Source organism: Sminthopsis crassicaudata, chromosome 2 (assembly GCF_048593235.1).
Source record: "Sminthopsis crassicaudata isolate SCR6 chromosome 2, ASM4859323v1, whole genome shotgun sequence".
Classification (NCBI taxonomy): domain Eukaryota; kingdom Metazoa; phylum Chordata; class Mammalia; order Dasyuromorphia; family Dasyuridae; genus Sminthopsis; species Sminthopsis crassicaudata.
This window is the reverse complement of record NC_133618.1, coordinates 173,396,831-173,419,485: the sequence shown is the minus strand read 5'-3', so window position 1 is coordinate 173,419,485 and position 22,655 is coordinate 173,396,831. Positions and strand designations below refer to the sequence as shown.

At 31.9% G+C, this 22,655-nt stretch overlaps 1 protein-coding gene across 1 annotated transcript in view; it reads right to left on the bottom strand.

Annotated features, from left to right (window-relative positions):
- The window catches only part of TMX4 (thioredoxin related transmembrane protein 4), a 115,747-nt gene that overhangs the window by 24,756 nt on the left and 68,336 nt on the right, over positions 1-22,655 (bottom strand). Inside the window, exons 3-6 of the mRNA XM_074287891.1 lie at positions 21,385-21,430; positions 19,962-20,090; positions 16,928-16,973; positions 1,919-2,020 (exon numbers count right to left, since the gene is read on the bottom strand). Of these exons, the coding sequence (XP_074143992.1) occupies positions 1,919-2,020; positions 16,928-16,973; positions 19,962-20,090; positions 21,385-21,430 (323 nt within the window). The remainder of the gene's footprint in view (positions 1-1,918; positions 2,021-16,927; positions 16,974-19,961; positions 20,091-21,384; positions 21,431-22,655) is intronic.

The window sequence follows — 22,655 nt, the reverse complement described above, 5'->3', positions numbered from 1 at the left end:
ATAGATCATCCAGTTCCTCAAGCTGTGGGGTGAAATGGGGAGAATTATTGTTCCTGGAAGGTAAACCAAACATATAGCATGTGGAAAATGGAGAGCTGCTTGCTTTTTCAAGTAATATAAGTTTTGGAATTGCTCCCCTTTTGAACAATGTATGTACATTTATGAGACAAATAAACAGGATAAAGAGGATAATCTTTGGTCATAAAATTGAGTAAAATTTAATGGTTCATACTCAGTACTAGGAACAATGGGTAGAAGTTGAAAGGGAAAAATTTAGGCTTGTATTTAGGGAAAACTTCCTAACATTTACAACTACCCAAAAATGGAAGAGGCAGCCTTAAGAAATAATCATAACGTGCAAAAATGTTTGTGGCAGCCCTCTTTGTGGTGGCCAGAAAGTGGAAACTACGTGGATGTGAATCAATTGGAGAATGGCTGAATAAATTGTAATATATGAATATTATGGAATATTATTGTTCTGAAAGATATGATCAGCAGGATGATTTTAGAAAGGCCTGGAGTGACTTACATGAATTGATGCTGAGTGAAATGAGCAGGACCAGGAAATTGTTGTATACTTCAACAACAATACTATATGATGACCAATTCTGATGGATGTGGCCACTTTCAACAATGAGATGAACCAAATCAGTTCCAATAGAGCAGTAATGAACTGAACCATCTACACCCAGAAAAAGAACTCTAGGAGATGATTATGAACTACTACATAGAATTCCTAATCCCTCTATTTTTGTCTGCCTGTATTTTGGATTTCCTTCACAGGCTAATTGTACACTATTTCAAAGCAACTGTTTGGACATATATACATATATTGTATTTAATTTATACTCTAACATATTTAACATGCATTGGTCAACCTGCCATCTGGGGTGATGGGGGAAGGAGGAGGAGAAAAATTAAAACAAAACGTTTGGCAATTGTCAATGTTGTAAAGTTACTCATGCATATATCTGGTAAATAAAAAATATTAAAATTAAAAAAAAGAAATAATCATAACAATTATGATAGTTGATTATATTGTTATCATATTCTCTATTATAGTATAAAATACATATCATATATCATAATTATTGCAGTAAAGCCTGAACGAACTTTTCTCAGGTATGTTGTTGTAGGATGCTTTTCTGCGTATGAGTTGGATTGGCTGCCCTCTAAAAATTCTTTCCAGCTTTAGCTCCTCTGATCTATGACAATGAGTCTAGATGCCAAATCCACGCAATGTTCTCATTAGCACAGTGCTCTAACCAGATGAGTGATATTTGCATAAACAGCTGACACATCTGTCAATGGAATGATCCTACAATTTGACTGCTAACCAGTCCCTTTTCTTTTTTCAGCTGTTGTCATTTGGCCACTTCTGGGACAATATGCACCTTCATCAGAGGAGTGTCGGAAAAAGCAGATGGTTTTCCAGACAACTTATTCTGGAGACTGTTAAAGATATAATTAAGGAGGAATTTGAAAAAATAGCTAATATGAGATTTTTGATGGCACAACAGTTTAATTAATCTGTATTACTAAGAACAGTTAAGAATGAGTGGTATCTTATACGAAAATTTAACAAGAAATCCCGTTATGTTTAAAAATACTTAAGAAAAATTGCACAGAAAATTAACTATTTGCTTTAAAGAAGTGATGCTTTACTTTTCTGAGTGAGTCATTGACTACCCTGATAGTCTGGTGAAGTCAATGGACCACTCAAAATAGTGTCTGCTTTTAAGTAATTAAAGGAAATGCTAAATTGCTTATACATTAATGGAAATAGACATGTAATTTTTTTCCCACCCAAGTTCAAAGTCCTCATTAAATATATACAGGGACTGAAAGGGGTTTGCAGAGCCCCAGTTAAGAACCCCTACAATATAGTGAGAAAAATAAGAAAAAAATAGTTTCTTACCAGACCAAGAATAAGGCCAATCATCAGTGTGGCTACAACAAAAATGAAATATGACCCCCAAACTGGAATTCCAAGAGTCCCTGTGAAATAGATGTGAAGTTGCTGAAATGGAAAGAAAAAAAGAATAAATTAATTTTTACTGAGGACAAGAGTATGATTATCTCTATTCCATATTCACTCAAATCTATGAACTAACTTTTTTATGTGAATTATAATCAATCATCAATATATTTCAGCACCAGAATGATTCTCCCTAACAATCCTATTTTTAGTAAAATTATAAATCATGAATAAAGGAATACATTTAAATATAATAAGGTTTAAAAGCTGCCTGAAGTCAATAGCCTGATTTGTGGAGGCATTCATAGCATTCCTTGGTCCATTCATCCATCACACTGGAGTTCTTTCATATTTCCTTTGTGAAGTTCTGTTCTAGGTTTTATCTTGTCCTGCTGAAATGCTCCAAAAAACCTAGCATCTATAAATCCCATATATTTGTGTATCTTTTCTTATCATTTTAATTACATTGAAATCTTTTATTTCAAGGTAAACTGTTTTAAAAAATAAATTATCTCTCCTTACTTCTTCCTCAATATTTAGTTGTCCCAAACTACCCATAAGCTTGAAGAAATGTGAAGAACTAAACTAATTCAATGTTTTCCTTAAAACACACTATCTGCATTAAGTTATTTCAGGTCTCATGCAGTAACTATTAAAGAAACTATTAAGATTAGAGATTTGATCCTTTTTTTAAACAATAACTACCTATAATGAATTAGTCATTCAAAAAAACAAATATCTTTTTGGTGGTTATTATATCTACACAAATATTCTGATTCTGATAGTATCACATGGGAACATAAAACACATAGGAATTTTAAAATCTTAATCAGAAAGAAATCTATATATAGTACCTGGGAAAAGTCACTACTTTCATAATCTCAGTTTTTATATTTGTAATATGGTATAAAGATTAGATGGCCTTTGACATCCCTTGAATTTCTAGATAATGTTATCCTAAGTAAAAGATACTGAGATAATGATAGTCAGGAGCTCTGGTTCCTTCACTATGTGTCACTTGCTTTGAAAACTTTATATTCAATTTATATTAAAAATTTATATTCAATAAATATTATATTTGTTCATTCAATCATTCATTAAACATTTGTCTAGGGCACTGTACTAGGTTCTCTGATTCTGCAAACTATATGAAACATATACATTTTCTAAAGGAGTTTAAAACCTAGGAAAATGGGTTCCTATATCCAATGTAATAATGGTAAAAGTTTTAAGTCTTAATTTTCTCCAAACATAAATTATAAAAATGTTATACACTACTTACTATTTAAATATATACATGCAAATAAATAACAGTTTCAAATCTGTTCTAAAATCTAGTAAGAAACCCTGGCTTAATAGTAACTAGATTAATACATCTTAATTTTTTTTAAAAAAACTTCAATTGCCACCAGAATAATCTGAGATTCTGTCTACTTGCCCGCCATCTACAGAAAGACAGATAGATAGGCCTGACCAATTTTCTATTTGTTGTGATTCTGAGTCACAGTTTTACTATATTTCAAAATAGAATTAAAAACATTTTTTAACATTTCCACCAGTTCTTCCCAAGTAAAAATTATTAGTGTTAAGTTTTTAGTCATGACTTGGTACTAATAATATATGTGCAAAAAAGCAGCTTGAATATATGGCTGAATCTGGCCTCTGCCCTCATGAAAAAGCTGAACATTTGTAACCTTTGTCCCTTGAATGGTAGAGAATAATGCTACAGTTCTGGGCCAATCAGGGACTGAGTTCTAAGATCTCTTCCTCCCCCCTTCCATCCCCTTTCTGTTTAACCTTTTATCCTGAAATCTACTGCTAATTTTTTGACTAACTATAAGAAAATCACAACCTTTTATGACCAGTAAACCAGAAACAAAAGTAGAATTGCCACTGTTTAATGAAAAGGGATACTCCAGCTATCTAGGGTACTAGAGGCCCTTTCTCCTCTCATTAAAACTTACTAGCCTGAACTCTATCGGTATTCTTCCTTGAATCTCTACAATAATACTCCCTTCTTACTAGCACCCACGCATGTGGGGCTAAGTAATGATGGGGTGCTACTAATAATGATCCAGTCCTATTAATAGAATTCTGATTGTTACCCCAGCCCAAGCTTAGCCCCAACTCCTGAACTCCAGAGAAATCATTAATCATGGGTCTCACTAGAACAATGAGCAGGCCAGCATATTCTACAATCACATCACCAGTTTAACACATGAAGGTTACCACAAAACATAACACAGAAACGAGCCAATAAGAAATTAGCACCAACTACAGAACAGGACATTAGATTGTAAATCTCAATAAATTTTCTCCACACACACATGGCACCTGCATAGTTCCCTTTTTCTGCTGTCCTAGGATGAGCCTATATGTTATAATATAATCACCACAAATTAATACTCCCAAATAGGCTTTTCTATATGCATTCTGAATAACCAGATGTACAGTTCCACCAAAGTTTTAGGACCTTCCCAGGTTAGTAAACTCCTCCTATAATCTCAAAATTTACATAGCTTGTGATGTATTCAGCACTATTTACTCTATAAAAATCCTTCTCTTCTTTTGCTGTGCTGCTGATTCCTTCAAGGAGCTTAGCCCACACTGAGTACATAAATCTCATTAAAATTTCTTTGCTTGGTTGGAGGCTGTGTAAGTCCGAATTCTTTCCAGGGCAACACCAGAACACATACCTGATAGCTCAACACTAGTAACTGTTTCTCCTTAGCCTCTCCATCAATGGATCCTGAAGAGTAGGCCTCAAGTTTTAACAGTAATGAACAGGTCTAGAGCCCTTTGTAACCCTGGAACTGCTCGGGGGCTACTTTTTGTCTGAGGTAAGTCACCACAACAATGACAAACCCCTCCATTTCTAACCAACTGTGAAAGAGCCTCTCTTGGAGGGAAATTCTGAAGTGCCATGTGGAAACCGCCTTTTACTTTTTCTGTAACTTCTCATCTATCCAATACTCAGTACTTTCTCAAGCTGAACCTTTTATTCTATTTTATTTCCCTTTTCTCCTTAATTTTGATGCTATAGTTAAACAGCTCAACTCCACACTGCCCACTACTCTTGAATCTCTTGTCCTTCTATTTTACTGTTTCTCTTGCTTTATCAAATCTCAACACTAGCTTACTCCCATCATCACCTTTCAACACTCTTATGCTGCTAGCTGGAAGAATTATTCAACCAAGCAGACTGAATGTATTACAAATTTATAAGAACTACTGGGGTCTTGCTGAAGCATTTGTCTCTAATCAGTTCCCTGTTCCACTCCCCATAAGGGGTATTTCAAATTTTTCTGCCCTCAAAATTCCCATCTCTATACCTCTTTTAATAACCTACCCTCATACTTAACTTTTCTTAGTTAAGTATGTTTTGGTTTTCTTCAATGGCAGGTACATTGGCCATGAATTCCATTTTCTTCCTATCTTTTTATCTACAAACTCCTTAATTTATTAATTTATTCTCCATTTTCTCCCCTTTTACTCTAATTTCTGATAATTAAGAGATCCTTTTCCTAACCAATAAAAATTCTTCTACATAAAATTGTAGATTGTCATTAATCCCACCCCTTTTATTTACTCAAAATTTTATAATGGTGTCAGATTATTTAAAAGAGATTTCTGAGTGCTTAGTACTCATGTTTTAAAGCACATAAAGCAGTATATAGATGTGTGCATACACTTCTAGAAATTGAGCCTGATTGGAATTATAAGTTTCTAATATATGACAGGCACTGAGCTAAATGCCGCTAATACAAAGAAAGGTGAAAAAGGAGTCGCTACTTTCAAAGAACTCAAGTCTAAGAGGACACTATATTTTTTCATATAAAAATTCCCCCCAAAAAGTTAAATATGTTAACATGTATTGGTCTACCTGCCATCTGGGGAGGGGGTGGGAGGAAGGAGGGGAAAAATGGGAACAAAAGGTTTTGCAACTGTCAATGCAGAAAATTTACCCATGCATATATCTTGTAAATAAAAAGCTATAATAAAAAAAAAAAAAGAGGGGAAAAAGAAGTCAATTTCATAAGTATAAGTTTTTATTGTTAATTCTCACAACAATCCTTTAAAGTAAATACTATTATGTATCCCTATTTTACAACTGAGGGAACTGAAGCAAATAGGAGTGCCTTTATTCAGGACTAGCTCCCACAGTATGGAATAGGCATTGGTAAACTGAAGGGTATGCTCAGAAGGATAAGAAACATGAGGAAAAACCTTGATTCTATGTTTTCTTTCTTTTTTAATTCATAGAATAAAACAAGGTTTCCTGAAACATAGAATAATAAAAAAAAAAAAAAAATGCACATGAAATTGTTAATCTATTATGTATAAATTACTATTCCTTTAAAATATATAATAAAGTTATCATATAAAAAAAGTTAAATGTTTCTCTGGGCCTCATTATGTCTCAATCACTTTTTTTTTTTTTTTTTTTTTTTTTATTTAACAAGTTTACTTGTAGTTTTTCATATCAATTCACTTCTATTACCCTAGAAGTCCACAAGATGGCAACCTTTCCCTACATGTTTAGCTATCTTAGTTTGCAATCATTTGCTTCTGTTTGCTTTTGGCTGAAATTTGAAAACAACAGTAGTTACTGCAAGTATCTCATTTCTAACTCCCTTTTTTCAGGTTATATCAAATTAACCAAATAAACAATTTTTTTTCCTATTCATTTGTACAATGTAGGTATTTGGGAAAATCAGGAAGGCATATATAACAAAACATACAAATAGCTATTATGTCAGAGTGATATTTGGCTTTGATAAAGCTAAGAACAACTGCCAAAATTCCTTTGACAAAATTTTTGGGAGAATGACAAAAAGATTAATATGTTGCATATTCTTTAAAAACAAAGGCAACATGATTTTACTGTATTTATCTCAAGGCCTCTCTATGAGTTAAACTATAATTTAATTTACAAACACTATAGATTTAAAAGGAGTTGATCAACATTACAATGAAATAGACCTGATATTTATTTTTTGGTAGTGACAAATGAAAACCAATACTGATGTATGCATATAGAACTTCTACAATTTGTAAAGCACTTCATTTCCTGTCTCATTTTTTTTCATTTTATTGTTCTTTTTATAGAGTAAATACCTAATAAATGCTTACTTGTTTGAACAATTTCCAATATATATTGTAGTAGTCACTGCTTGTTTTGATTTCTCAGTTCTGCTTACTTCATTTTGTACCAGTTCAATTAAGTCTTCTCAAAAGTTTCTTAATTCTTCATATTCATTATTTCTTGAAGTACAGCAAAGTTTCATTATATTCATATGCCTATTCAAATTCATTCAATTTGTTTAGTTGCCTTCAAACAATGGGCACCTATTTTACATCAACAGTGGTGTATCTATCTTCCCATCAATCCCTCCACTTGCTTACTATTGCTTTTTTAACATCTTTGCCAACTTGCTAGATGTAAGGTAAAACTTCATAGTTATTTTTGACTTTCATTGGTCTTATAAGAGAACGGAAGCAAACTTTAAAATATTTGTTAACAGTTATCAACTTAAGAACTATTTGGTTTGGGGAGGAATTTTGCTTTTTGAATATAGTTGACATTTATTTGCTGCTGTATTTATAGCTCTTTATTTTTCCAAATACAAGCAAAGACAGTTTTCAATATTCACCTTTACAAAACCTTGTCTTCCAAAATTTTTTCCCTTTCTTCTCTCTAGACTCCCCTCCCTTAGACAGGAAGTAATCCAATATAGGTTAAACATGTGCAATTCTAAACATATTCCCATATTTGTCATGCTGCACAAGAAAATCAAAATGGAAAAAAAATGTATGGGACAGAAAAAAAAAAAAAACAAGCAAACAACAAAAACGGTAAAAATATTATTGCTTTGATCCATATTCAGTCTTCATAGTTCTATTTCTGGATGTGAATGGTTCTTTGCCTCACAAGTTTATTATAATTGCCTTGAATCACCTCATTGTTGAAAAGAACCAAGTCCATCATAGTTGATACATAATCTTGTTGTTGCTGTATACAATATTCTCTTGCTTCTGTCACAAGAACTATTTGTTTATAACCTCCAACAACTTACCCATTGGAAAATGGCCTATTATAGTTTAGTGGGGTCATATCTCCACCCATCTCCCACAATGAAGCATAGTCAATTGTTTTAGGGCCAGCTTCCAACCATACAGTGGCCAAAAGCTAAAAGGAATGTCAAATACTTAGGATAGTATTTGCAGGAAGTAATGTAATCTTTGCTTGATTCTCCCTTGTAGAGAAAAGATATCAAAGAGAGTTAGTGGTCTTTCCTTTCGTTAGTACCCCCACAAAGGACTTAACAAGAAAAACTTTGGCCTAGGATCTTACTGACTGTTTTTAGTGAGTGAGTGAGTGAGTGAGAGAGAGAGAGAGAGAGAGAGAGTGTGTGTGTGTATGTGTGTGTGTGTGTTTCCTTCAGTAGAATGTAGAATTCTTCTACATTGCATATGAAGACAACAAAAGGATTAGTGAAAGCCTGGCTAATATGCTAGCAAATACAAAGCATGAATTATTTGGGTAATACAGGGCCAATGTAAAAAGTAAATGTTTAATCAGTAGTTTGCATAAAGCTTTATGTTCTATTGACATTAAGTACCAACCTCCCAACAAATTTTAATAGCAGTTATATGTGAAAGTTTTTGAAACCTGTTTGGTTCATGAAACTTTGTGAGTCTTAATTTTGGCTTTTAAGCCAAATGTGTTACAGGAATAAATTAGTTATACCATGCTTGATTCATATTGTACATTGAGTGTATTTTTTTACTCCTTTTCTGGGGAGTCCCTAGATGAAGTCATTTATTTTAAATTCTTCAATAGTTTGTTCTACTTACACACATTTCTATTTTGTAGTCAATACCAAAGTTTTGATCATTACTATTTAAATACAAAATTTCAAGTCTAGAAATGCTTTTATTTTCTCCTTTGCCCTTTACCCCATAATTTCTACTTGTTTTTATTATGTCCTTTGGGAATCTGGACCTTTTGTTCCTCTAAATTAATATTGTTATTAATGTGTCTAACTCTATAGAGTACTCCCTTGATATTTTGAACTGGTGTGTAATTTACTTATGTCAGTTAATTATTTTAATTAGTATTATTATTTTAATCATATTGGCTTGGATCATTGCCTCCATTAAGTTATATATTGCTTTTGTTGATTTTCTGGAATTTTCTAAATAAATCATTTTGTGGTCTGCAAATATGCATAATTTTATTTCTTTGACAATGTCTATTCCCTTCATTTTTCTTTTTATTTACTATCACTAGTATTTCTTGAATAATATCAAGTCATATTGTCTTTGCTTTATCATTGTATTTAGTAGGAAAGCTTCTATCTAGAGTTTCCTTACTGCAAATTCTGTTAGTATGGTTTTCAAAAAACATATTAAAATGGCTCTCCTATACTTAATCACATTAAGATTTTTATCATAAATGAATGTTGTACATTTTCTTTTTTTCTTAGCTGTATTTATTTTATTCTGAACTTAAGAACTAAATCAAATGTTTCTGCAATATAATAGGGAAAAAAAGATGAGTGCATATTTACAATATGCTACTCCTTTTAAATATATATGAAAGTTATTTTGTAATTTTTAAAAAACTTTTCATCCTCCCCTCCCCATCTAAGAAATGACTACTATTAGACACAAATAAACAAATATATATATATATATATATATATATATATACACACCCATATATATGTAAAACCATTCTACATATATTTGTATTTTTTAGTTCTTTCTCTGGATGAAGATAGTATACTCCTTCATAGGACCTTCTAGTTAGCTGAAAATTTACATAATGAATTTTTCTTTAAATTGATAAAAAAGTATTTATGCAAAACCATCAGCAAGCATCATTTGCAATGGGAATAAGCTACAAGCCTTTCAAGTAAGATCAGATGTAAACAAGGATACCCACAAAAACCTGTGAAAAACATATTTAGATACTATTTTCTCTATTTTATAAATGAGAAAACTGAAGTTAAGAAATGGTAAATGATTTGCATAGGGTCAAACAGCTAGTAAATATCAAAAGCTGGATTTAAACCCAAAATTCTCTGACTCCATGTCCAATGGACATTCTACAACATTTGCCTTAGGAAGTCTTTCCTTTTCTATCCTTTATCTTGCCTACTCTCTCCAATCTTATTGAGTATTGCATTATTTTAGTTTGACCGAAATGAATAAATATGAGATCAATTTAAGTGAATCTTTTTTCTTATTTCAAAGTTAAGTTCAATAAACTCCAGTGATTCCATAATATCTCTACCTCCAGGATCAAATAGGAAATCCTATTTTGCTTTTAAAGACATATACATTGACTCCTTCATATCTTTTCAGTTTATTTACAATTTACTCCTCTCTAACTATGCTATGATCTAGTGAAATGGATTTTCTCGCTGTTCCCTGCAAAAGAAACTCCATTCCATATATCCATGCTGCATTAGTAGCTGTCCCCCATGATGCAATGTCTACCTCTGCTCTAATGAAATCAACTAACATTTATATAGTGGTTAGTTTGTCAGGCACTGTGCTAAGTGCTTTCAATCATTATTTTCTTAGTCCCTACAACAACCCTGAGAGGTAAGTGGTATTATTATTCACATTTTACAGATGAAACTATGCCCGTATTCATATTATAAATTCAAGTTCTTTGTATAATTTTTTGCATGTATTATTATAGACTTTTTAAAATTAAGGTCTTCTTTAAAATGTTGGTATCAATTTTAATTTGTACTATGATTCTAAAATTCTGGTTCATTGCTTTATTCCTTCCTGGTTTAGATATTAGAACTCTATTTGAAACACAAAAAGACGACAGATCTAAAGTTGGGTCTTCCTAATGCCAGATCCGATCTGGTGCTCTCTCAACTGCACAACCTATTATAATGGCATCTCTAACTTCCTTTCAGACTCAGTTCAAACCCAATTCCTAGCCTTTCTTCTAAGATTGCCTCCCTATATATCTTATATGAATATAGTTGTTTACATTTTGTCTTCCCCATTAGAAAATGAGCTCGATGTTTTTGCTTTTCTTTGTATCTCCTTCCATACATAGCCAGGGCCTGACACATAATAAGCACTTAATAATTGTATAAACTCAACATACTGTATATAATCAAGAGTAATTCACATTTAGAGAACATTAGTGCAAGGGTATGGTCCTGCCAAGAGTGAGTATCGAGGCCACCTTGACCTTTGATGCACAATAAGTTTTCTGCCACATTGCAGAAATGTCCTTGTTGAGCAAGTTGCAATGATTTCTGATCGTGGGAACAGATCTAAGTTGAGGGTCACAGCTAGTTGCTCAAGAGTAGGGATGCCTTAACAAGGCCTCTCTTGTAAGTGAGCTGCTGAAATGTTGGATTGCCTCTCCTCCCATTGGTAGATACCAGGCACACGCAAAGCCCACATCTCCTTCTCTGAATGGTGATTGTTCACATGCTGATCACTCTTGCAAAAATGTTTATCTACAGGGCTGTAAGGCATAATAAAGTGGGTCTCTTTTCACACTCTGAGTCTCCTGCCTTATTCATCTCGCCTTTGTGATCAAAGGGCTCAGTTCTTAAAAGATGGCCACAATACATTAGCATTAATATTTGATATTTACACAGCAGTTAACTGATTTCTTCACAACAACCTTCCCATAAAGATAGACCAAAAAATATTATCTATATTTTACAGAGATGGTATTGAGGGAACAAAGAATTTAGATGATTTCTCTAAGGTTACACAGCCAGAATAAAATCTGGGATTCAATTCCAGGTCTTCTAGTTCTAAGTTCACTACTCTTTCCACAAAAGCAGGTAATTAAAGGATCAACAAGTATTTATTAAGTGATTCCTATGTGGCAACAAGCACTGTCCTAAGTAATAGGTGATATGAAGAAAAATAAAAACATGGTCCCTTCCTTCTAGTAACTTATTCTAATGAAGGAGGCAACATACAAACAACTATGGACATTTAAGATACATAGACAGCAGTCATAGTAGGGTAAGGCCCTAGCAAGGGAGGAAGAGACATATCAAGGAAGCAGAAAATGGGATTGTAGTACTTGCCTTTCATCCTTACAGACTCAGTAGTCACAATGAGTGCAAACTTCATCAGGTTTGGAAGAATCTAATTCTACTTCACAGCTTTTCTAAGAGTAGAAACTCTTAAAAGTAGAAACTTTAATCAAAATAGTAAAAATTTCTCAGTGTGAGCCAATGGATCTACAGCTGTACACTAATAAAGCTAGACTAGATAATCTACAGGGCACCAATTATATTTAGAGAAGTGCTTGTTTTAAAGCTTACCTTGGGATTCTGCTGAACTTTGTGGACTTATAGGGCAATTCAGTCTGAATTATTGCCCTTATTTCTATCAAAAACAGAATGGAAGTCCCAATGACACTCAATCTATTTATGAACTTCTCGGAATATGAATCAGCAATGGAAAAAAATCCTTATTGTGATTTTATGGTCTATAATGTAGGATAAAAGTGGAAGTTTGGGTACCCCCCCATTAAATACACACACACACACACACACACACACACACACACACACTCACACACACTTTGATGATGTATTTTTCTACAGCCTATACAAATAAGAACTTTAATTTTTATCATGAAAAAATTTTAAGGCAGCAAATCTTCCTTTGTTTTGGTCAAAAAGGAAATTAGTAACCATAAAGCATGTTTTTCCATGGATATGATACATCTGTAAAGCTAAAAGTGAGACAGTCACTCTACTGAGTCATCAAGAATATACATACCCACAACATAATGCAATTATTCTCTTAAAAAATACCAATCTGAGTCAACAAAGCAGATGTTTCCCAACTGCTAGCCAACTCTAGCTCTATCTTTAATTAAAAAAAAAAAAACCTTTAAGAGAAAACATTCCACATTGTTTAACAGAAAAAGATCACAAAAGTTTTAACAAGTATCTAACAAAAGAAAATGTCTACCTACAAAACTATAGAATACCTAGGAAAGAAGATAGTAATAGGGGGGAAAAAAAAGGGTAAGTCACTACATAAGTACAGAATGAAATTCAAGGCAAATAATTCTGGGCAAATAATTTCCTGAAGCTTCAATCTCTATTTATATAAAAGGAAAATATTTGTAACAATAGATACACAAATTAATTAATATTAAAGATCAGTACACATATGGATGTAGTCATCATGGCAGAATATTAAAATTAGAAAAAGGAAAACTTTGGCTCCAATTCTACTTCTGCATATATGACCATGACTTCTAAGAGCCTCAAGCAACTTCCTAAGATTTAGTGGGTAATCATGGGTAGTTTCTTTATTGGTGAAAGAAGTTCCACCTTAGATTTTTCTTATACTGATGTAAATACAGATTCTTTCTGAATTTTGTGAGCATGTATGGATAAGAATGTGGCAGATTTCAGATAGAAAAGTACCATTGCAGAGATGAAAAAACTCTTAAGAAATAATCCAGTACAACCTGTTTTACAAATGAGGAAACTCAGATCCAAATAGGTTAAATATCTTGTCCATACTAGCTAGTGACAGTATAGGCACTAGTACCCAGATCTCCTATTTCCTATAGTCTAAGGAATTTTTTTCCATGATATAATCCAGATAAGAAAATTATGATCTATGGCAAGTTGACTATTGGTTTGAAAAAAGGGTAGGGAGTGAAGGCTTATATAATCTGGCAGCATTTTGGTTGTATCAAGTTCTCAAGTTATATCAAAAGATCTGACGTCAAAAGGTCTAATCACAAATGAGGACACTATACTACTGGGCTTATATCCCAAAGAGATCTTAAAGAAGGGAAAGGGACCTATATGTGTAAGAATGTTTGCAGTAGCCCTCTTTGTAGTGGCCAGAAACTGGAAACTACATGGATGCCCATCAATTGGAGAATGACTGAATAAATTGTGGTATATGGAATATTATTGTTCTGTAAGAAATGACCAACAGGATGATTTCAGAAAAGCCTGGAGAGACTAACATGAACCGATGCTGAGTGAAAGGAGAAGGACCAGGAGATCGTTGTATACTTCAACAACAGTACTATATGATGATCAATTCTGATGGATGTGGCCATTTTCAACAATGAGATGAACCAGATCAGTTCCAATAGAGCAGTAATGAACTAAACCAGCTACACCCAGTGGGAGAACTCTTGGGAGATGACTATGAATCACTGCATGGAATTTCCAATCCTTCTAATTTTGTCTAATTTGCCTGCATTTTGGATTTCCTTCACAGGTTAATTGTACACTATTTCAAAGTCTGATTCTTTTTGTACAGTAAAATAACTGTTTGGACATGTATACATATATTGCATTTAGCTTATACTTTAACATATTTAACATGTAGTGGTCAACCTCCCAGGGAAAAATTAGAACAAAAGGTTTGGTAATTGTCAATGTTGTAAAATTATATCATATATCTGGTAAATAAAAACTATTAAAATAAAAAAAAAGTGAGGACACTGAAATAAACAGGGTTAAGTGTTTGAGGCTGTTTGAAATAACAGTAATATTTCTATAGCACATTAAGACTTGAAAAACACTGGACACATTATCTCATTTGATGCTCACAACCTTATAAGGTAAGTGCTATTATTACTCTCATTTTATATCTGGGGAAATAGGAATAGGGAGCTTAAGTGATTTGTCTAGGGTCACACAGTTAGTAAATATGTAATCAAATCTTCTGCCTCCAGGCTCAATCCTATCTACTCATTGTATCAAATAAGTGTTACTGTGGCTGAGATGCTTTCCAAGTTCTATATTGTCAGGCAGGCAGATGCTAAAGCTAGAATTTTCAGGTTTCTAAAAAGGCTTCAATCTATTAAGAGATGAGTTGTTCTCTTTGAAGCAGAAATCTAACTTCATCAGATCAAGAGTCTACCATTTTGAAATCAGGATGATATTCCCCCTCACTAGACTAATGGTTCTACCTGAGGATCTATATACTTGAGAGTCAAGGAGTTTTTCAGCTCTCAATGCTGGGGACTCGCAATTCAAATCCTTCATTTGAGGTTCTTGCCATCAGAGGTCTATTTTAAGTAGAGATGAGGTAAAATAACCAATAGAGCTCCTTGGGTGAGGAGAATTCAGAGTCCGAAAGGAAAAAGGGAAAATTTCCTGGGATTATAATATAACAAGATTACCTTTTCTTAAAGAATTATTTTTTTACATTTGAGATTTTCCAGGGCATCTTGATCAGTCATCCCAGAGCTTTCCAATATAAAAAAGCAAAGATAATTAAATAGTGCCAATTAGCTACCTTAAAAAAACAAAAAACCTACCTTGTCAATTATTCACAAAATGTACAGAGCAAACTGTGGTAGTAAATGAAAAGCAGAAAAGAAAAAAAAAAAAAAAAAAAAAAAAAAAAAAAAAAGGAGGGGGGAAAGAAATTAACTTGTCAGGGAGGAAAAGGGATTCCTATATTATGCAGATTCATAAGCAAACACAAATATATTTTTAAATGTTTAAAAATCAAAATGCTAAAATTATACAATGGTCAATCCTGATGGACATGGCTATTTTCAATAGCAAGGTGATTGATGCCAGTTCCAATGGTCTTGTGATGAAGAGTCATCTGCACCTAGAGAGAGGACTATGGGGACTAAGTTGGGTCACAAGATAGTATTTTCACTTTTTTTTGTTATTGTTTGCTTGCATTTTGGGGTTTTTTCATATTTTTTCCCTTTTGATCTGATTTTTCTTGTGCAGCATGATAATTATGGAAATATACATAAAAGAATTGTACATGTTTTAACATGCCATATAGGGGAGGGGTTGGGGAAGCGAGGGAGGAAAATATTTAAAACACAAGGTTTTGCAAGGGTGAAAGTTGAAAATTATCCATACATATGTTTTGAAAATAAAAAGCTTTTAAAAAGTGAATGTTGTAGCATTTCCAATCCCTCTATTTTTGTCCGCCTTCATTTTTTTATTTCCTTCATAGGTTTAGTGTACATTATTTCAAAGTCCGATTCTTCTTGTGCAGCAAAATAACTGTATGGATATGCATACATATATCGTATTTAACATATACTTTAATATATTTAACATGTATTGGTCTACCTGCCATGCGGGAGAGAGAGGGAAAAGGAGGAGAGAAAATTGGAATAAAAGGTTTTGCAATTGTCAAAAATTAAATAAATAAATTTTTAAAAATGAATGTTAAAAACTATCTTTGCATGTATTTGGAAAAATAAACTACTATTAAAAGAAAAAAATCAAAATGCTAAAAGCAGTTAGATGGTACTATGGATAGAGTATCAGCCCTGAAGTCAGGAGTACCTGAGTTCAAATGTGACCTCAGACACTTAACACTTCCTAGCTGTGTGACCTTGGACAAGTCATTAACCCCAATTGCCTCAGGGGAAAAAAAAAAACTAAAAGGATGGAGATTTAAATAGTTAGAGTAGAACTGTAAATTGTCCAAAAATTACTTATAGATGAGCCATAGAATACTATAATCCTTGATCCACAGAAGATATTAGAAACAATAATCTGGCTTTATCAAGTTTTGCTATGAGCACTGCATGCTATATTTCCTTAATTACATATAGGAAATATAGAAAGCATAAAAAAGAGGACAGGTATTTGAAAATAAATAAGGGCTAAGATTACTATGACTAATTATTATCCATATCATTCTATAAGAAAGCTGATCATTTAAACAGAGAAAAATCTTTGTAGGAACCTTTTCCCCATTGATACCTAGGTTCTTGGCAAGGATTATTTAAGCAAAAATATACCATGAATTTGAAAAATAAAACCCTAGTTAGATCAAATATCAAAGGTCCATTATAAAGTACTTTTATATTTAATGAATTTAATTAGCCCATGAGTCAAAATATGTCATATGTTTGTAACTCTCATCCTATTTTCCACTTTTGCAATGGAATTATTAAAGGCTACTTACCCGTATCCAACCTGATAAGCTGAAAAGTCCAGCCATTCCAGACATTCTAAAAATTAAAATTAAAGGAGAAAAATTAGTAATTATATGAAATATGATTTTAAAACCCACAAAAAATTGATGAACACTATAGTCAGCAAAAATAAACAAATTATTCTAATATCCTTTTCTCTTTGGCTGTCCTCTAAATAAGGTGATTTTGTACAGTGGCAGAATCCAAACATTATTGGCTGGATCCTAATACTTGGTTATCTTCCACTTACACTCATGATATTTTAAATATCAAGTAAAAAATTACTTGCCTACACTCTCACCACTTATTTTTTATCTCATTAGGAAGGGCTAGAAAAGACACAGCTTGAATGAAAGCTATAATTATAATGATAACAGCAACTAACTTTTTCAAATATGTTATTTCATTTAGAATTTACAATAATTCTGTGAGGTAAATGATATTATTATTGTCATTTTACAGATAAAGAAATTGAGACCATGAGAGATGAACTAACTTGCCTAATCACATGGCTAGTAAGTATCCAAGATAGGACTCAAATCCAAATTTTCTCAACTCAAAAGAGTTTAAATCCCGATGCCACATCACTGCCAACTTTACAATGGTGAGATCAACTTGAAACGGTATTCCCCAACTTAGTCTTAGATATGTAAACCCATTTCAATTTTCAAACCTAAGTCAATTTCCAATCCAAACTGTTATTTATATTTTTTCTGCAAATAATGTTTTAATTTAGCAGGAAGTTGGAGTGGAATAAGCATTTATATGATACCTAGGTTCTTGGCAAGGATTATTTTAACAAAAATATACCATGAAGTTGAAAAACAAAACCCTAGTTAGATCAAACATCAAAAGTCCATTATAAACTACTTCTATATTTAATGAATTTAATTAGCCCATGAGCCAAAGTATGTCATATGTTTATAACCCTTACCATAAAATAGTCTATAAAATGATTATCAGAAAGAAAGCTGGAAGTGGATAAAAAGCTATACTGGGAAGCATGAAGGTTTAGATTTGAGTCTTGTTACTGATCTATTCTAGCCTAACTATTCTACTTAAATGACCAGGAGAAAGGAGAATGAATTCCTTAGTTAACTCTCTAAGTCCAACTATTATATATGAGTTGCTAATCTGGTGTCAAGACAAAGAGTTCTCAAACCAATAAGGTCACACGTCAGGACAAAAAAAAAAAAAAAAAATAACAAAACATAACTGGGATTCAATTTTGAAGTGATTTTTACTTTCTCCTTCCCTTGTCCCACAAAACTAGTATAGTCTAACTGTGTAATCTTGATCTAGTCATTTCTATTGTCTGAGCTTTCACATCTGTTCTAACCTTAGGCAAAATGCTTGACAAATACACTAAAGAACAAATAAGACTAATAAAGCCAAATTTTTTATAAATAAAATTGCTAAATATATAAAAGATATTGCTATTACTTATATTGCATATCATAGTGAAGTGAGTTACAAAATTCTTTATATAATGTTCCTCTAGTCACAGAGAAGAAAGTTTATATTATACTAAAGAAAAATATAAACCTGGATTTTTCCTACACTATGATTAACATACTGTTCAGTCACATCCAACTCTTCATTACCCCAGTGATTAATAAAGATTAGCTCTATTCAAAGAAATAAAAAATGTATTGTGTACATAAAATATCTAAAGTTATATACTCAGTAATTTATTCAGGGTTTATTTCAATTTTAGTAAAGATATATTCAATATTGGCATATCCTATCACAACAAAATTGATTCTTAATACTTTAATATTCTATATAGCTTGAATATTCTTTCGTGATAGAAGACTTAAAAGTCAAAGAATATGAATTTGAATTCCAAATGTTCCATTTCCTTCCCTTGTAATATTAGCCAAGTAATGACTTCTCTGGGTCTCAATTACTTCAATTTTAAAATGCATTAAATAAACTAGAATACCTTTCAGATCCTTTCTAACACTAAAATTTAAGAATTACAAACTTAATAGATGGAGTTGCTATGATTGAACACTTTATCACTCTTTGTCCAATTTGGTAATGAGGTTTAAAGACATAGGTTGGTTCATGTACAACAGAGAGAATGGGACCATTTTTGAAGACTTTTCCATTCTCTAAGAGCTTATAAAAGTTTATGCTCCATTACAAACTTCTTGAAAAAACAAGGTTACTTCCATATCATGGAAAGGGATCAGAGGACTCCAGAATAGCTATAGATAACTAAAATTAATTATGAAGCTCTTTTCTAACTCTTAGACACAAATATACCAACCTCACTAATTATTACATGTACTTGTAGTAGTAGTGGTAGTAGAAATGGTTATAAGTGTGATTACAATCATAATAAAATGAGGAGGATAGTAAGATAATAAGAATTTATATGGCACTTAGTTTGCAAAGCATTTTACATATAGAATCTCATGACTATACCCATTTTATGTATGAACAAACTGAGATTAAGAAAGGTTAAGTAGTTTGCCCAGATTCACACAGTTAGTAAGGCTCTAAAGCAAGATTTGAACTGAGGTCTTCCTGATTCCAAATCTGGCATTCTATTTACTGTCTCATAGATGTCTTAAATTCCTATCAACTCTTTCAAAGAATATCTGTAGTACAAGAAACATAACATTATATGTTTTAATTTATTTCATATGTCCAATTAATTGAAAAGTAAAAGAAACTGAAAATGGCACAAATCCATATTTTGTAATTAGCTCAACTTACTACAAGATTTATAAATTCCAGGTTATATTAAATCAACATAGTCAGTGTCTAAACATTTTGTTACTCTTCAAAGTGTCTCTACAGGGAGGCCAAATAGGAATTTGAAAGGTTGCTGCACTATACATACACTACTTTCAGAAACAGCATGGAGCATTGTTTGCTGTCTATGCTCTGCTTGTGCTTGTATAAACAAGAAATTCTGATTTGGCGGAGCATAAAAAGTTAATTTGATTCCCAATATATTTCTTATGTGAATTTAATAATCATCTCTTTCAGTAAAAGAAAGACAGAGTTTACGTTATAGAAGATGGGGATTTCCATCCAGCCACAGGCTCAACTGCTTTCCATTTCTTCTCTAAGATGTAATCCTGAAGGTCTTTGAAGATCCCTGGACCACGGTATCGGCGAAATATTCCATCCTTTGCACTACAAGTGCAAAGAAAATAACAGAAAATAAGCATCCATTAATAGCACAAGTATATAGTACAATGGATATCATAAAACAAAAATGAATTCTTCTTTAATTTCAGTTCTATTAAATATAATTTTATTTAGTCTTTACAGTACATGAAACACCAAATTGAACTTAGAGATTCAAAGATTTACAACATATTTTCAGATACAACATCCTTAACTATGTATATATGTATACTTCTATGTATATATATACACAGTTCTGATGCTAAAATAATTTATAGTTTAGTAGTATAATAATAAGTACATTATTACAATGTACTGTGAAGTATAATAATAAAAAAGTTCAAAGAAAGAATTATCACACTCAAAATTATAAATTTAAAAGTACTTATCATTTTATCTGGTAAAAATCAAAGCTTCCTGATTTTGAAATAAGGAAAGCTTCTACAAGAATTTTTATTAGTCAATCATCATTTTTATCTAATTAGGTATATTGCCAATTATATAAAATTGTTAAAAGAGGTTTATACTCATAAGTATATTATAATATATATACATAAATATATTTAAATATGTTGATTAACTATTTATATCCTAAATTTTCACATTTCCAAAATTATATATTTTGCCAACTAACTGGCCCATATTTGAGAATTACTGCCAAAAGGTAGTATTCTCATCTAAATAATACAACTGAAAATGAAAAACAAAACAAAACTTGTAAGCTATGCTAATTTCAAGGGTTTTTTAAAATCCACGTAACAAATTCTGCACCACCTGTCATTATTAAATGGAATAATGAATTGTTACTTCTGAATCTGTCAAGCAATGATCACTAGAATGAGCTAATACACTTCTACAAATTCTTTTCTTAAGGAAGAATAGGGAATTGGAAGAATCTAATGTTTCTAGACTTTTCAATATATTTAACATGATGGCCCAAGAATAAATTAGAGGATTTCTATAGCCTATATGTTTATGATTTGCTGCCTTAAGCATAAGGAATTCTTATTATTTTTCAATAAGGGATACTGGTTAAGGATATCATATCAAGTCCTGAAAAATGAAACTAAAAGTTAAAATATGTAATCTAAAATAGAAATCAAAAAGCTTGAATTAACCTCCAAACAGATTAAAACAATGAAGAAATTGTCAAATTTTATAAAATCCAGAGTAAGATAGCATAACTCAACAAAAGGTATTTGTATGAGATATGCTGGGATTTGTTGTTGACATTTTTATTGAGTGATCTGTTTATATGAGAAGTGAACATTTTTATTCCTTATTTGACATATAAACTTACTGGAAAATAGTTGGAAGTGTAGTGACAAAGAATCGGCCACTCAAACCTATGGAAAATAAAAGAAACTACATGAAAAATCATATTTAGTAGGACACCATCTTAATCACTTAATCTTCAATTCTAAAAACAAAACCAAGAATTAAGCAATTTTTCAAAACTGTATCTAATCATGATCTTTTTTTTTAACAATAGCTTTTTATTTTCAAAATACATGCAAAGATAGTTTTCAACATGCACCTTTGCAAAACTGTGTTCTAAAATTTTTCCTTCCCTTTCCCCTTTCTTCCCTCCCCTAAACAAATAATCTATATTAACTGTGCAATTCTTCTATACATATTTTCACAATTATTATGCTGCATAATAAAAATCAGATCAAAAAGTAAAAAATGGGAAAGAAAAAAAGCAAACAACCAAAAAAAAAAAAAAAAGGTGAAAATACTAAGTTGTGAGCTATATTCAGTCCCCACAGTCTTTTTTCTGGATGCAGATGGCTTTCTTCATCACAAGTCTATTGGAATTGGCCCGAATCACTTCATTGTTGAAAAAAGCCACAGATGATACACTTTTAGGGTCCATTAACATGATAGTGTTAAAACATGATTTAATTCTACATATTGATATTTATATACAACTTTTTTTCTATTACTATTACACACTACTATCAAAACTTCTTATGTTCATAATTTGACATATATTTAACTCCTGATCATTAGTGATCCCAGGACTAGAAAGAAACTATGCCAACGATACTATTGATTCAGTATTCTTATACTAATAGTTGGTATGTATGCTTTACAAAGTACTTTTAAGTTATCTCATTTGAACTTTACAACAACTTTATGATTTAGGTAATGTTATAGATCAAATAGGTCTATGGAGACTAAAGAAGGGCATCTGTCAAGGTAAAATGTTATAACTGCTCCAGTGAAAGTTATCATTATTATTGTCTATTCTGATTCACTCTCCCACTGATCCATATCTCCTACATAAAGAAATACAAAATCTAGCTAATTGATCATGTCTCCTTTACAATAAATGTAGAGCACAAATATAGACACACAAAAACATAGGGAATATTGAATGAAGAAAATAGTGGTACCATTAAAAATCTCTGATATATATTGTTAATAACAATGAACTTAGTAAATGAGGAATTTTAATTTAACTATCCATTCATTCAACATAGATTTATTGAGAATCTGTGATGAATTATAAACTGCTATATAGAATATATATGTAGTTGTATAAAATTCAATGTCTAACTTCAAGAA